We start from the raw sequence: 17,668 nt of genomic DNA on the forward strand, positions 1-17,668 counted from the left end.
TATTAAATGAAATGGAGCAGTCCCAGGGACATTTTACCCTTTCATCAATAAATAAAAGTAATTGATTTACTTCAATCGCGCGTAAGGTTACACGCATACACTTTTTTACAATAATAAGAATACACATTTTGTCTTAAATCTATTTAGTTTATCTTTTGTGATATTTTATCTTAATAGGTAAATCGAGTATCGGGATACCTATCAAAATAGTCACTTAACAGTAGATGTCCACCCTCGTGACCCCGAGGTCATGTAACCTATCTACCCTCTTTTTACTTATAATACCATTTTATTATATCTAATATAATACGCACATACTTTTTTTTTATATTGATAGCATTAGACATCGATAAACATTGAACACCAATAAAATATGTATTTACTTATAACTATAATATTTAAGCGTATTTTAACATTTAAGCCCTAAAGTACAGACATTGATGCTAATTCGGTCGTACAAAATTTAGTGGGAAATCTAAAATTTTGCATTTTTTTTTAAACCGATTATTATTCACGGAAACTATTAAATAATCTTTAGTTAACAAGTTTTCAATAATAATCAACGTATTTAACAATATTTTTAGAACCAGTGGCATATCTATATAATCAAAGAACCCCGAGGCATAAATGAAATTGGTGCCATATTTGCACTAATCAATAAATAGGTACTTTACTGCGAAACTACTACTGAGTGGCAATGGGCGGGGCTCGGAAAACCGAAGGACGTGGGGGTCTAAAGGTGCTGGAATGGCGACGGCCCTCAACGAGGTGGACAGATGACATCAGTCTAATCTCTGGGAGCCGCTGGAGGCAAGCGGCTTAGGACCGTGGATTGTGGAACTCCCTTCAAAAGACCTATGTCAAGCCATGGATGGTTGAATTGATGATGATTACTGCCAACAATCTCAGTCTGGAGTTAGGGAATTAGCGATGTCCACCTTAGTGGCGCCATCTAGTGGCAGTTCTTGGTTTCCCAGTACTGTACGTAGATGGCGCTACTTCGATACCATGCAATTCGTAACTAACTTTTACGCGATCGAATTAGTAAACGTAGGTAGAAAATCTTACACTTTGCACTCGGGGCCAAAAACATAGCAGTTTAAAATTATTTCTTAAAAAAAAACATTCAATTGAAATTATCCAATGAAACTTTTGAGGGGAGGTTCGGGAACCTTAGGGCCCGAGGTACTGCTCCTTCTAGCCCAAGGGTAGTTACACCATTCTAAAACAAACCTTATTGCCAACAGTAAAATAACCAATGTTCTAATAATCATAATATTATCGAAGCCAAGGACATAATGTTTCACTGAATTCCATGATAACACTCTTTTGGTTTTTTTTTATCCCTTTTGTGCAAAGGGTTTACTCAACAGATAGCCACATACATACTGCTCGATGCGTGGTATCTGTATGAATTTCAAAAAAGGAACATTGTCAATCACGCACGTCTCACTACCAGAACGCCAGTTACTACCAGCTTATTTGTATGTAATACTTTGTAATGGATGATATAAGATATTTTACTTTTAAGATAGGTTACTAGGACTGACTTTTTTAATGTTAGCAGTAGGCTAAATGTTTCAGAATCTTTTATAGAGGATTCATATTATGGGTGTAGATAGTCTTGTATACTATTGTTGAAAATTAAGTATTAAAACACTCATGTGATATTATTATCAATAATTATATAAGCCCACGTTCGTGTTTTAAGACCACTTATTATACAGCAGTTGCATAAATAACTATAATTTCACAGAAGACAAACAGTTTTAAGTTTTATTCGGTAGAACAGAATTCCTAACTATTTATCTGACCTAACTAGGATCTCCGATGGGAACCCGCCGGGTATAGGTACATGAATAAAACTTAGGGCTTTTACAAGTATTATACAAAAATAGTGAGGTACCTACGTGAAGTTGTCTTCAATAGATATACTTAGAGATCGTTAATTTTATTCTTTAAACATTTATCACTATCCTAAAACACAAGCGATAGAACTATAACGACGAAAATGTGACCCCAGATCTTGACTCTCCACGAACGCCTTTCAGATACCTTTTCACACATTGTGGCAACTGGGCACTTTTTTATTTAGGAGCACCCATTGACCCTACGTTTTAGATTCATTTAGATATAAAGGCCAGTTAAAGGTATAACCCGCGGCGAGTTACCAACCCTTGCCACCCGCAAGTCAGCCCATGACTGCAATCTCACCTGCAGCCTGGCTTGATCGCTTGGCAGCACGTCCTTGTGGAGAGTGGTACCATCAAAAGGTAAGGCCGAAACCTCCATCATACTCAGACAGAGAAAACACTTATTTATTTGTATGGGTGATAATGATAGGTATATTAGTCGGGTTATTCCACGAATCCGCATCGACAATCCCTATGTTATTTATATACCTATGTTATTATAAGCTGTGCCTTTATAAAGGAGCTAAAGGTTGCCTCGTATTCAACGAAGAGTTGATCCAAGTTGCCATAAAATCAGCATAATTTGTGTTAAAAACTAAAGTTATATTAATCTACAAATTTTCTTTTAACACTTGATATTGAGCTGATCTTTATATTTCACGTTACCCCTAATCCCTGCATAATGAACTGTACATTTCATTCTCTTTGGCGGAATGTTATTTCTATAAAATTTGTTCTGTTTTACTTCCTCTCTTTCGATTAACTTAGTCATATAACTTTAAGATTGTTTTTATTAAGACCATTCTAATAATTAACAACGCTAAGCCAAAATAAATGACATTGAACTGTGGTACCCTGTTTAAAATATCGAGCCATTACTGTCATCTTAATGTAAACGACTTAAAAAAAATCTACATTTTTGTTTTTTTTTTTTTTTTCAATATTTTGCAGATAACTGTGTTATTAGAATTTTTAATTGTTATAATAAAAAGGTAAACAATGATTTGCTGTTAATTCCATTGTGTCTACGACTCTTCATCAAATCTGAGTGTATGAAATTTAAACGAGACCATTTCGGAATAAATCTCTTTCCGAACGAAAAAAAATTTTTTCAAATCCATCTGTATCGGAGTTATTCCCGAACATACCTATATCTTTTTAGATTGAAAACAGTAAAATAAACCTTCTGTAAAATTTGTGTCTTGTCGCCTACAATGAGTCGACAGTAATGGCGGCGATATTAACATTCATATTCGATTAGCCACTTTAAATACATTCTAGGTTAAATCATTTAATTCAGGTGGGTCCGTTTTTTTCCGTTAATTCTTAATTTAGGTATACATTAAACGAGACAAATTGTCGTCTATTGTCGACATAATCGTCGATAAACGAAGTTAATAAACGCTATTAACAAAATTGCCTACTTTCCTATGCGTGGTGAGACAGTATTTTTTTTGGGTGATTTGGCCCATCTACAATTTAAGATAGAAGAAGAGCAACTACCACATCGATATTATGTTCTTGTTATAAATGATAAAGCATCGTAGTCATATTTTGTTTACATCACTCATGAGTGTTTTGGCAACTATATCCTGACCATAAAGTAAACATTGTCATATCCGACGAAATCGTCTAGAACGCAATCTTCCGATCAGTGTGGGACAAAGAACACGCTACGCTACATAGTGTGACGCTTTTAGTCGACGCGACGCGACGTCGGCATTTACCACGAGATCAAAGGCTTCGGACCACTGTATCTCTTTATACTGCGATATGACATACTTGCGCGAATACGAAGTTAATACACCGAAGAAAGATTCGATTTAATTTTTTTCCATTTTTTATAATACAACACCTAATAAATATTTTTTTATTATTTTCTTCCTCGATAAGCTAGTATAATTTTCAGCTTAATCCCTCCCATTAAGGGGGGACAATTTCTCCCGCTTGTTCTTCGTTCTTGGCACAGCGCGATGTCTGTCGCGTTTCCGACTTGAAGACGAGCAAGATGATGAAGGGCTGGAATCTGGTGGAGAGCCAGCGTCGTCTGCTGTGAGACCCATGGATTGGGATTCCGGCGTAGAAGGTTCTAGAACGTTATTCCGCAACGCGCGTCGCTGCTCTTCGGAATGTTGGGGACAACGGGTTGATCTGGAAAATTTAATAGGATGAGAATTTGTTTCTTAAGTTGCGAAGCTTCATTGGCACATAACTTAGATGACTAGTGGAAGTTGGGTTAAAGGTGCTGGACTGATAAGACCGCACTATGAGATAACCCAAGCTATACAAGGCGATAGTGCGTGGAGGTCCCTACAAGCAATTTATAGCACAGTCATCAACATCATGAAATGAAAATCTACGAAGCCGTCGAGACAAAGCAATACTGCGGTAAGTGCGGGGCGTGGCGGACCCTTACTGACTCCAGTAGTAAGGGACCTATATAGCCGCTATACATTGAGAAAACGCCAGGAGCTCGAAATTCTGTATTATTTCCATACTGTACGTAAAGTAAATTTTTTCTACCTCGTATTTTAATGTTAACAGTTTATCAATAACTTTTAAGTGTAAGATAGTTTTAAAATATCAATAAATAATGAAACCTATATCGATACTCTTATGAGATTCTATTTATTTAAACACGCTTGTTTTGTTTTTTAAAACATACTTAAAACTGAAAAAGTAATTTAAATAGACAAAGACAAAGTCAAAGTCACCGGGTCGGTCTTTTTATAGCTAAATCCGCCTTTGATGGGACCTTATCTTTACCTTCGTTTCGATAAATTTTCACAGATGGTTTATCTATAATAATAAAGACTAATAAAGTTTTTATAACAAAAAAAAATGCCCATCAGCGGACGTCCATCGATTGACGAGAATTGTTTGTTGTATAGTGTTTTAATAAACATCTAAAAAAACAGTCAAGAAAGAAATACCGAATACACATAATAAATATAATTAATGAATATGAGAAGAGATAAGTATTTTTATTTAAAATGTAGGTTTTTAGAATGAATAATTAAATTGAATTTAGGGTCAACATTGCTCGAAGCAGTTTAAAGCTTGTGTGTGTGCACGATGTGTCTCTAAACTTTCCTCTGGACACTACCATATGTGTCATAAGCATACAGTGAGACAGGCCGCCTTCGATAGGCTGGCCCAGTTTTGGTCCAGTACTCTTAACGAGTAGTCTTACTGTACACTTATAACACATATGACAATACGTGCGCCTGATAATATAAAATGATAGTTATTTACATTGAGACTGTTTTTTACTGTAAAAAGAAAATCACAGTTTTTGTAAACTACTTGGATATTGCATTGCCACTGTTTCTTACTGTGTGTATGAAGTGCAAGCGACTGCTTGTCTAACCGTCGATTTTGTGTCCAACAGTAAACTCACCGTGTACACAATTTCTTGGTATGCTCTGAAACAACCCCACATATCTGTAGCAGCAGGTTCTTCTTCTCGTTGGCAGACATGGTCTCGTAAGTGGCGCCGTCGTTGTTCTCCGAATTATGGTTCCCGTTGTTACTCCTAATTGCCGCTGAAAATTTAAGTGAAGGAAGAACGCGGAAGGTTGTATGACCAGCCGGCAGAGGCTGCGCGATGTCCAGGATTAGAGGGAACAACCCAGAAACTTTTATTGATGTCCTACTGTGTCTAGATTAAGAAAAAAATCTAAGTAAACTACGAAACCAGTGTATAGATTCTTAAGTATTAATTCTTGAACCGTTTCGACTTTCAATTATAGCACTTTGCTTACTTTTAAAACAGAAATATCTGAGACTTACTGCAGTGTTGGGTATCTATAAAAAATATACACGCACATTGTCTCACTTACACAAGCAGAGGGGGTAGCTGTCAATCGGGTAGTCTTGTGACGGACAAGGTACGGATTGGACGTGCGCCTGCACTCTTGACTGAGTGTAGTAGTAAGCCAATGATTTGTAAATACTATCGGCAATATACCGGCCATTACACTTACCATTCTCTTTTTCTAGATAAGGAAAAATACAGCTTTAACGATCGTTTAACAATAAAAATAGAGATGGAAATGTCAGACTCAAGGACATTATCCAAAAATAATTTTGCATTATTTCGTTACAACATAGGCTAAACATTTCTTATTATGACAAAGTAGCATCTTCTTCAGATTAATCTTGGTTCTATTTGAGTTTTAAAATCTGTTTTTTTTTCTATTAATTGAAGTGTTTGTACAGTTATTTTTTTAGGGTTTATATTTTTTGTATAACAAAATGAAAATACAGACATATACTATGGAATTGGAAGTGATATAATTATGAAGATTTTGCGAATATAATCTCGGGTAAGAGCAAGTTATTCAAATGTATAAATGGGCTAAAAAAAGTATGTCTCAATTATCTTCGGTGTCATAATAAAAAATATTTAGGGGGACTCAGCCAGAACTTTTAAATTTGAACTAAGATTATATAAAGCTTTAATAATGTCTGTAAAACCCAATAGTGTATAATTTTCTAATGTTACATCTTCTGACAGATTGACCTATGCTACGTAGAAGCCATTTCAAAATTGCACTAGATTGTATTGTTGTACGGTGAGTTTACTGACTTCTTGTTCATGAAAAAATGAATGAATTTACAAGAATTAGTGAAAGAAGCTTGAGGACTTCAAGAATTTCGCAATATTGTTAGTAAGTTAATGTTGTTAGTTATAAGTAAAAAGTTTATTTAGAATCATGATTCTCTTGGCGATAATTTGACGCCGGTTTTTATGTATACATCTAACACAAAGAGAATATTTTATTTTAAGTCTAGCTATCTTATGTAAAATGAAAATGCCATCATATAAGGCTGCTTGTCTTGACTTGTCTTTAAAGCCCTGTTACATTTCTTTTATAAACCTACCCTTTGTTTTTTTATAGTAATGTTATAGTAATAATTGACGCCAGCAAGATGGATCACCTGATCTTAAGTGGAAAACGGTTGCCAACACTTCACAGGGCATGCAAGGAGCATGTGCTGCAACATGCCGCACTGTGTCATGTGCCCAGTGGCGTGCACTTAATACATGCACAAAAGCACTGCCTACCCTAAAATGTTTGTATAACTCGTAAATGCGAAGGATTTTCTTATTTTATGGCATCTTCTTTATACATACCCTGTTCAAAACCCTGTGGACGCCATTGCATGTGCCTGTACTAACATCGATAACCACGCCCTTCAGACCGGAACACAGCATTGCAACAATACTGCTTAGCGTCAGAAATAAGTATGGCAGTTCTACTTCCACGGAGGAGCTCCGTCACAAAACTCTCTACTACTAGTTACTGCACCAATTTTAGTTACACCAATTGTACTCGTTTTCGAATATAGAAATACAATGAGCGACAAAGTAAAATTACCTTTTTGTCTTCGATTGAAAGTCCTAAATGATTTGTAACTGTTTTTTTTATATCTGTAGAAATTTAGACGAAGTTAAACTTAAAAACAAGGTTACTTAGGTCCAATTCACTTTCACGTTACAATGTTTTTTATACACTGGAACGACTACGATTGCCAGGATGCAAGTCTTATAGTGATCGCAAAGCAAATAGTCTAATCTGAACAATATGTGTATGGTTCAAAGTCTAGCGCTAGTCGAGCCGTGAGCAAAATCAGTAGGTATCTACGCAAGCCGCCATTTTACAATTTCAGATTGGACCACTTATTCGACGAGTAAGGCTAGGTATTGACGGAGGGAATCCGAAGTTGTGTCAAATAAAATTAAATTTGTACTTGTTTATGCTGAGTTTCTTTCCATCTCCCGTTTAATGTTGTCAGCATTTTCAAGTTCTGCAATTTTTTAACGTATATAAGTGAAACATACTTGTGGATTTTGCTGTTCCGCTTGTTGCTGCTCTTCATTCTACGTTTGCGTCGCTCGCTGTGCAGTGTCCCGGACCAGTCGGCGTCATCTTCGTCGTCACTCGGTAGCCCAGCGTAGGATGTAGGCTCTCGGCTGTTGGACGCGATCCGACGGGACGCTATGCGTGAGCTGTTGCGGCCCATACCTGGAGATACAGAAGTTCTTAGAAAATATTGACTATACAATGAATAATTGTTAGGAAGTCTTAACAATGAGGCATCCGGAGCATACTCAGGAGATGCTCCAGTTTCGGAGCTAAACGTGCGAAGAGGGTACATTGCCGTAGATCTGATCGGTGTGGAGTATAAAGATTGAAGAAATTGTAGTTATACCCTACTGATTACTGCTTTTTTGTGGAGTATAACGAATTAAGCTTAATTTTCTTAATGTTTCATGAAATTCCGCAAAATAATAAAGAATGGTATTCATACACTAGTCATTACATTTCCAGTTAGATATCGTAAAAGCAAGATATCTATTAATACAATATAGCTTTTAATACAAGTAAAAGCTATCAACAGCCGAAGCCACAAATTTGCTTGTTTACCAAGTTCATTTTAATTTTCAAAAGTTCAGGTAAATATTATCAGTTACATAAATTTGAAAGAACCTTTGGCACTTATTATATATAATTTATTTAAAAGCAACTTTATTGTGTATAACGTATAACCAGAGATACAATTGGCAGACTTAAAAATAACACAGACAAAAGTTTCCATATCACTAAGAGTGATCTCTTTCAGGCTCACTGCATAAAAGGATCTTAAAACCGAGAGACAGGAAATTGAATTTGCATACAAAATACCTACATACAAAATAGACATACTCTATAAGAAGTATGCAATTACTAATGAATAAGATTGTAATTGATTACTGATGTATGTTACAATTTAAATGCTTAAAACAATTATTAATATTGCAAGATCAGTGCATCTCCTGAGGACCTGACCTATAGGCCTTCTCCAAGTGTCCCTATGTCCCCATGTATATAAAAATTACTCAAACAACAAGAATTTAATTGATTTATAATTTTATAACAGCATCAAGAATTGAAATGGTAATTTTATTGCTTATAAGTAATACCAGGTAAGGCCTTTTAATGAGTCTATATAATTGACTTTTCAGAGCAAGTAAATGGCCCATGATGACAGTAAGAAGAAAAGCATCACATATTAACAGAACAACATGTTGCAGCTTGAAGGGAACTTATCTTGCAATGTGCAAGATAAGTTCCCTTAGATGATGCCCTATGGACATCATCTAAGGCATAATTGTAATTGTAATTGTATTTGTAATTTACCTGTAAATGTAATTACCCAGACAACAACACACTTAACACTGGAATACAGCATTGCAACAATCCTGGTTAGCAACAGAAATAAGTAGTGTGGTAGGATATCCCCGGACAAGTTGTGTCTCAATAAGCTGTACTGATTCTATAAAAACTTCACTGCAAGGGTTTTAAAGGTCTGCTTAAAAAGGGACTACAATCTTGCCACATTTAAAGGAAAGTTGATCATTCATAAGTATTGGTATCATAAAATATATGCTAAAACCAAAACTAGTCTGTCTTCAACTTTGAAGAAGATATGTACCCTGACCGCTCTTAGCGTGTGTACAGAAGGATACAGAAGGGTACAGAGGGATTTTTGATTCATAAGATTTAGATGAAAAGATTACTAAGAACTGTTCATTAGTAAGATACCAAAACCAGCAGTTCAAATATTTACAACCAAATATAATTCTTAGCAGTGGTTAACTATAGGCATGGTGCCTTATTGTTACTTAGGATTGCCAGGTTTAGTTGTGGAGCTACACAAGCCTCTAAGATCATAATACGAAAGCATCAATCAATAATTTTGTTAAAGCCTTATTCAAATGTTTCATAGCCGATTACCCTGTGCCTGGTCTGAGACGCCAGCGCCTAATAGGCGTTGTATCATCACAGTGTACTAACCCATGCATTTTTCAAGATGCGGCGCAAACCGTGTCGCTGATACAGGCCTCTCGCAATTCGGACAGGAACAGTTGGCGTCTGGGGTTTTTTTCAGTATTGAAAACCCAAAAACATCGCATTCCGGGGAGTTCACGATCTTGAATTGCTCTTCATCTTCCTTTTCCCCTTCTAAAAGCTCCGTGAGACCAGTTTTTATCCCATGATGGACCTCAAAAAGTACTCCCAAAGTAACATCCTCACAAACACTATCGAATATAAAGTTGGCTGCGTCCTCGGCGTTGTTTTCGTTTTGTATTATGTCGAAAAATTTACTATTTAAATCGTTCATACTCAATTCACTGACTATTGTATTCATCTTGGGACACAAAATTAGTGTTCACAAAAATCAGCAATCAAAACAGCTGACTACGACTGACTGAAATTACCTACTGAAACTGAAAACCATAGACTAACGTATCTCTAGTCCTCTAATGAAAACTATAATGAAAACAGAGGCTCAAACATAATAATTATCTAGTCTTTGACTAATTATGCAAAATGACGAAATTCACGAGTTACAAAAATCTATCCTAATAATTACTATCAGATGAATGATGACATCCATTTTGTAAGTATATATTACAAAGTGTAAAGTTTACATTTAGTATAAACCGGAACGGAAAGCAAAACGAACGTAGTGTTTGTATTCTCTTTGGATTTAATTTTAATAAGCTTATCTCTCTCTCAAGAAGCTTTGCTTCACGAATATTTAACTAACAGAAATCCGTGCTTTGAAAACCTCATTTATATTCAGTCCCTGCTTCTGCTGTTCGTGGTGCCAGCAGGCTACCAGAAATATTGCTGAAGTTACCCACTTTGACACGATACAGTCTCTTTGTAGTCCGTCATTCATTTAGTTTAATATTTATGAATTTCCAGCAAATCATAAAATATTGTCTTCTCGTTGCCCAGCCCAGCAGCATTTTGGCAGCTTACAAATTAGGAGATATGAAGTGCTTAAAATATAATTATCACGCTGCCCACAATCCTACTCGCCTTCCTGCCCATTGTAGATAATCTTTGTTCCTGCCTCTTGTCCCTGAAGAGTGTTAAATGTAAATCAACATTACATGCTTTAAAATGCCAATGAGTATACAAGTACTAACCTTTTATAAATGCTTAGTTATTATTGGAAAAGCTGGAGTATGGTGTTAATAATTAAAAGATAATTATAAATAGCTTATTTAAAGTACGTACACCATATCGTCTTAAAATATAATATTTATATTACAATACATATATTTAATTAAAATTCTATTGGATTTACCTACAAAAACCTTAGATAGGTATAGTTTTTTTAGTATATACGTACCTATGCATGCATAGGAATTGAATATATTATGTTACTTACCTATCGCTTATCATCACCAACGTTTTATTATTTATCACCCCTAATAACAAACTATTGAAATAAAAACCCTATTCTAAATGAGCTAAAGATCACTTTTCGATGCAAAGAAAACATAAATAAGCGTTGTTTGTGCAAGTATTTCTGAGAGATAATTTAATCAAAATAACCAATATTTAAGAACAGTTAATACGAATCAGCATTCATTCTCAAGTTTTCATTCAATAGGTACAATAGATCTTTTACTTACACGGAGTAAATTTGTGTTTATTAATAATTTAAAAGAAAAACATATTACATTCCAAAAATCATGGTACGTACAATCTGCAATGGGTAAGGGAGCGTTTAAAATGTTTTAAGAATGATTATTGCGATGGTTATTACGTTCTTGACAGGGTCTGTACTTTCAATTATTTTTTAAAATATTATTTACCGAAAAACCTATCGGTTAAAAGCCGATTGCACGATGTTTAAGGAAATTATGTGATGTTAGTTATTTTACTTTTCATTTTCATACCTTCAGCTTGTCCTTGAATTCCCTCTTTTATCTGCCATACGGAAAATCATAAAAATAACTTCGTTTTGGTAAGCCCTTTACATTTTATTAAAAATCGTTATAAAATTAGAAACGGACAGTAAAACCGAAGCCAAAACCGCAATGATTTTGTTAGTATGGTTAATCGCCGAAACCGGTCTATTATTCCGGTTAGACCAGCTATAATTTTTTTTCGTATTATCGCCTAAATTTTGCGGTTCAAATAGTGGATTCCGATTTCACTATTTGCACCCTAATTACGTACGCCTAAATAAGGCCAAAATATACTTATAAAAAAAACTAGGGCTGGCCAAACCGTTAAACCTGGTATCAAGTCAAGTCAAGTGAGATCGCTACTAAGTGATAAAGCTGCCTTTTGTATTCTACTTCCGTCTTTGTATTTCTATTCTTCTTTTCTTTCCCTAACTTCATAGTGGTGTACCAATAAAGAGTTAAATAATAATTATAATATCAACTCATCACTCAACGTTGGCTAGCTGTTAGCTAAAGTTGAGTGAGTGAGTTGAAACACTATCGTCAGAGCAAAATATAAATATTTTTAGGTTGTCTTCAATGCTCGGGGATTGATGCCGCCGGTTTTCACTCCCTTAAATGACGATCTAAGCATCAACTATAATGTTATTCCAGCATACGCTAAATATTTAGCTGACAATGGAATTAAGTCCGTACTCGGTAAGGGAAAAATAATATTAAGATTTTTATTATTTTTTGTAACTACCGGCTGTAAAGGTTGACATGAGTTCTTGCAAAAGCCCAAAAAAAATTATAATAAAAAAAAAAATTAAATAATACATAAATAAATATACTACGAAAATACACACATGGTGATCTAGCCCCAAAGTAAGCTTAGCTTGTGTTATGGGCCCTAAGATGACAGGTTAATATTTTTATGAATAATAAAAATATTCTTACTTTCTTTAATCTTAGCTTTCTGCTGAGTTTTTTGTCGGCTCTTCTCGGTGGAATCTGATTCCGAGCCAGTGGTAGAGTCACTACAAACAGACTAACTTGACGTTTCAAAAACGCTTATAAACTAGGCCTGCTTGAATGAACTTTAATTGTTTTTGGAAATACATAAATACTTATAATATACTCAGACACTAAAAAACATTTATGTTCATCACACAAACATTTTCTAGTTGTGGAAATTGAACCTACGACCTTGGACTCAGAAGGGTCACTGCCCGCTAAGCCTATTCGACGTCAAAGTTTATAAAGTTTATAAATATCTTTTTATAATCTTTACGATCTCAATCGGATAGGTAAGTAGGTAAGGTAACTAGGTATCTCTATTAAGCGATATAAAAAAAGGTGATAAACAAACCAGCGCAGCTATATCTATACCTACTATAGAACGGTTTTTATCGAATTTTATTTGGATTGTTTATTCAAAACAACTGATTAAATGTAATTAAAGTATTCATACTTTCGCTATGTGAACAACCGGAACATTGCGGTGATATCAACACCGGATTGCATCTCTTGCAAACGCTGCGGCGTATAGGCCTCCTCTCTCATAGGAGACGGAGCACAGACCCACCACGCTGCTCCAATGCGTGTTGGTGAGCTTTAACGATAAGTCACAAGTTAGTGATAATAAACGAAAATGTGGGCTCAAAAAACTCCGGGCTGGTACCAAAAATTCTTTAGCACAATAAACAGAAAATATTTTTTTAAATTTTTCCTATCAACTTACGACCCGGGATTCGAACCCAGGACCTTGTGATCTGTTCAGAATTTCGTTAAACATGCTAACCACTAGACCCACGAGGTAGTCGAATAAAATATATCTAATAAATTAGGTAACTGGGTTGACGAAAAGAAAACCCCTGTAAATAAAAAAATACATTTTTTTTTAGTTTTTGCTTAGTTGTGACGGTATGTATATTGTATATGTATACTTTTATATTTTAGTGGGAGGCACGACCGGGGAGAATATGTGCTTCTCCGTAGCGGATAGGAAGAAGGTGGCAGACGCATGGGTAAAAACTGGCAAAACCTGCGGGCTTCACATAATGGTTCAAGTAGGAGGAGCTCCGTTTTCCGACGTTTTGGAATTGGTTAGTCAATTGAAAAATAACGCGTATTTTCATAAGGAACAAAGTTTAGGGTATACATTGGTACTGGTACTTTATTAAATATTAATAAATGAACGAAAACAGAAGAGATGATAGCTCAGTGGGTAGGACTTCGACTTCACTTTCGGAGGCCCGAGTTTGAATCCTAGCACCCAACTTTTCTAAAGTTATGCTCGTTTTAGGAAATGAAAATACCTATCACTTGCTTCAACTCGGCAAGAAAATCATCGTGAGGAAACCTGCATGTCTGAGAGTTCTCCATAATGTTCTCAAAGGTATGTGGGGAATAAAGTCCACCAATTCCACAGAATAGGTGGACTCTGGCCTTAACCCCTTCTTATCGTGGGAGGAGACAAGTACCCTGTATTGGGCCGGTAATAGGATGATAATTTTTAGCCTTTTGGAATGAAATCACAAAATGCTAAAAGTTTAAGGTAGGGGGTATATATTTGCGATCATAAAACACAGCGATCTCTTTTAAGCAAGACAAATAAGTAAACTATTGATTTTAACTTTATAATTTCTTTGCAAATTGTATTTTATTTTTCCTTTTCAGGCGGAATACTGTTCGAAAATAGGAGTAGATTCACTGCTTACTCTACCAGAACTTTACTTCAAGCCTCAATCGGTTTCAGAGTTGGTTAGCTACGTGAAGTTAGTAGCTAACCGTGCACCCAACTTACCTGTGTTGTATTACCACATACCTAGCATGAGTAAAGTTGAATGTACGTATCCTTCTATACAGGGTTAAATAAATAAAAAAATATCAGAAAGCTCTCGGCCTTGTAGTTCCTATCATAAAAACTAACAACTTGTGTTCTACGACTTTTCAAAATTCCCCATTTCTTTATTTCATGCAAAAGAATTAATAAATCATGTTATATCTGTAAAGTGACATTACACTGTAAAACCAAATACATATGATTCGATAACGTTGTAAAGTCGGGTCATCGACCGCACGATAGAGTCACGGAGAGTCGTGGTTTGCGCTGTTGCATTACAGAGTAGTAATAAGTAGAGTATTTATGTAAAATATTTAATATTTAATATTTCACAAACTAGTGAGTTTAAATAAAAATTTGACTAATCATAATAGTTGTTGACACTCCGCGGTGGGTGGGACTTTAAATTTTGGGTTCGCTATTTATTCAGAGTAGGTAAATCCCTATTATAAAAAGATATACGTAATATGTCATGCAAGCGCAAGATAAATGTAAAGCAATTAGTTTTATATTAGCTTTATGTAGTTTTGGTTTATTTATGTTCCCACTTATAAAGTAAATATTTTATTTTTATTTGTGATCTTGCCCCAACCTTCTTACGCTCGGTTCGCCTTATCAGTTTGAATGATAAAGACGCCTGTGCACTCTAAGTGCATTATTTGTATTTTATTTTTATCTGTGATCTTCCCCAAGCTTCTTACCCTCGGTTCGCCTCATCAGTTTGATTGTAATTTTTTTCTTTTTTAGTTTTTTTTTTTCAATGAAATGATTTTATTTATCTATCTGTTTCAGTAAACATGCCATCATTCATCATCGAAGCCACACAAAGCATACCAAACTTTAAGGGCATAAAATTCACATCAAACGATTTAAGCGAGTGCGCCCAAGTTCTTCGAGCTCTTAAGGAGGACCAGGAGGTGTTCCTTGGCGCTGATACAGTTAGTACATTTTTTTCGAAATTCAAAATTCATAGGCCTAATATAAGCACTTTGGAAACGTCAAGTGTGTCAGTTATATTGACTCTACCACCGATTCGGAAGGTAGGTTCTACCGAGAAGAAGCCGACAAAAATTCAACAGTTTCTCTTTTCCAACCTCTGAAATATTGGATAGAAGCAGGCGTTGCTTTGCGGAAATCCATGATATGTTATTAAAATTAAGTCAATTAATTAAATAATATTAATTTTTGTCTTAACTATTATTAATTTTAAAGTAAACCTCTCCTGACGATGTTCCGGTTTCGGAGCGAAGCGTGCGTAGAGGGTATATTGCCGAAGATCTGTTGGGTGTGGAGTAGTTATAAAGATTGAAGAAATTATAAATTACACCATACAGATTCTCCTGCTTTTTGCGGATTATAGCGAATTAAGCTTAATTTCGATACTTTTTCATTAAACTTTTTTATTAAACAATTCAACAGTCGTTTTTTTATATTGTGTGAGATGAAAGGAGAGCAGCTTGCTTCCAAGCCATTTCGTGATGAAAATAATCATCAATGGTATAGTAACCTCAATGTTATTAAACTGGTTTTCATATATGTTTTAAACTTATGCAAAGGTAAATCTTTCTGCGCTGGGACATTCAGTTGCCTTCTTCAATGGAAGGGTATGTTTGACTCGATAGCAAGCTACCATCATCATCGTTATAATAAATTCATTACCCGCCCACGGGTACCGAACATGGCATTGCAAAAAAAAGTTGTTTAGCGATAGAATTAATACAGGCGGCAGTACTTCCACGGAAAAGTCATGTAACTATATAATCCTTCATCCATTTCTAGTTACATTGGCAATGGAAAAAATACAATACGTCGGCTGTACAGTGTTCGGCAGTACCTAGTGTTTTTTTTTTTAAATCACTAATCCACTTGTCTTTCTTCTCATCTTATCCGTTATAGTTACTGGCTCCCGCAGCCCTGTTAGGCGTAAAATCCAGTATAGGAACAACATTCAACTTGTTCCCGCGTCTGGCTCAAGATATATTGGTTGCTGTGGAAGAAAACAACGTTGCGCAAGCTAGAAACCTTCAAAATAAATTGAGTTTGGCTGCAGAGGCTCATACCATCGAAGGTAACGAAATGCGAACTCTTTAAATGCGCAAAACTGTATGTGTTAAGGCTAAGCCAAACCTCAAAGTTAACCTGCATTTTACCTGCATTTAACCTGCGTTCGCTAACGCAAGCGACAACGTTTGCGTTAGCGAACGACCAACTACTCAAATTCGCGTTCGAACAAGGGTCTTTTGATTTTTAGTACGCAGGCAAACTTATACGCTGCTTAAAACGCAAATCGGACGCGGTGACTTCACTTTAGAAATAAACGTTTAATTATTAGCTTATAATTATTTAGTCCACTACTGGACTTCTCCTAACGGAGAGTGTGTCCATAATCACCATGCTGGGTCGATGGGTGTGTTATCGCAGTTGACAGTAGTAGTAGTACAATGAAAGCCGTTGCTTTGTTATCATCTCTTAGTCACCTCGTACGACGCCTACTGGAAGAGGGGGGTGGTGACAATATTCTGATTTTCCATTAGTCACTACACAGCATAAAAAAAGTTTGTGTTTCTCAGTGAGCTTAAATTATTTCGGCACGAGTTTGGGACTGGCAGTAAATTTGAGCTTTAATGTGATACAAACAGGATTCATTTTACTCTGATGTCCAAGTATTTCCGTACTCGAAAACGACCACTCGATTGCGAGCAAGCAAATCTTGTACTAAAATGCAGGTATAACGTGGTGGCCCTCGCTTTAATCGCTTGGCTGCACGTCATTGTCACAGAATCTCTAGGTAGGTGCTAATCTAGAAATAAATTCCAGGTGCTTGGGTCCCGATAATGAAAGCCGGTATGGAGATTGTGAGTGGTATCAAGATGGGGCCTCCTGCCTTGCCCCAGTTACCGATCTCCGATGAAGCCAAGAAGAGGATTGCGGCAAGACTGAAAACTTTGCAACTGATTAATTGAGATAATCCTAACAAAATGCAGAACTATTTTTGTCCAAAATTAATGATTTATGTTTGCTTTTCTTAACTTATAATAAAAACTGTTAAAGGACAGGTAGAGTTTTAATTTAATATTCAGGAAAGAGCTGAGATCATCACGCACAAGCTTATAAAATGTGGGTAGGGGGTTATAGGACGATATATAATAATTATACCTCCAATCTACT

General features: G+C 35.7%; 2 protein-coding genes across 2 annotated transcripts; one reads left to right on the forward strand and one right to left on the reverse strand.

Annotated features, from left to right (window-relative positions):
* Positions 1-1,834: 1,834 nt before the first annotated feature.
* LOC120632181 (SAGA-associated factor 11 homolog) lies at positions 1,835-10,171 on the reverse strand. Its single transcript, XM_039901988.1, has 4 exons — positions 9,758-10,171; positions 7,762-7,945; positions 5,314-5,448; positions 1,835-4,064 (listed from the first exon to the last, which is right to left on the reverse strand). Exons 1-4 carry the CDS (start codon positions 10,110-10,112, stop codon positions 3,824-3,826), a joined length of 915 nt encoding a protein of 304 aa, XP_039757922.1. The 5' UTR covers positions 10,113-10,171; the 3' UTR covers positions 1,835-3,823.
* A 1,186-nt stretch (positions 10,172-11,357) lies between these two features.
* Positions 11,358-17,542, forward strand: LOC120632088 (N-acetylneuraminate lyase-like). The gene is made up of 7 exons (XM_039901876.1): positions 11,358-11,457; positions 12,243-12,372; positions 13,615-13,760; positions 14,335-14,503; positions 15,293-15,438; positions 16,397-16,568; positions 17,318-17,542. Exons 1-7 carry the CDS (start codon positions 11,455-11,457, stop codon positions 17,461-17,463), a joined length of 912 nt encoding a protein of 303 aa, XP_039757810.1. The 5' UTR covers positions 11,358-11,454; the 3' UTR covers positions 17,464-17,542.
* Positions 17,543-17,668: the final 126 nt, after the last annotated feature.

Source organism: Pararge aegeria, chromosome 19 (assembly GCF_905163445.1).
Source record: "Pararge aegeria chromosome 19, ilParAegt1.1, whole genome shotgun sequence".
Lineage (NCBI taxonomy): Eukaryota > Metazoa > Arthropoda > Insecta > Lepidoptera > Nymphalidae > Pararge > Pararge aegeria.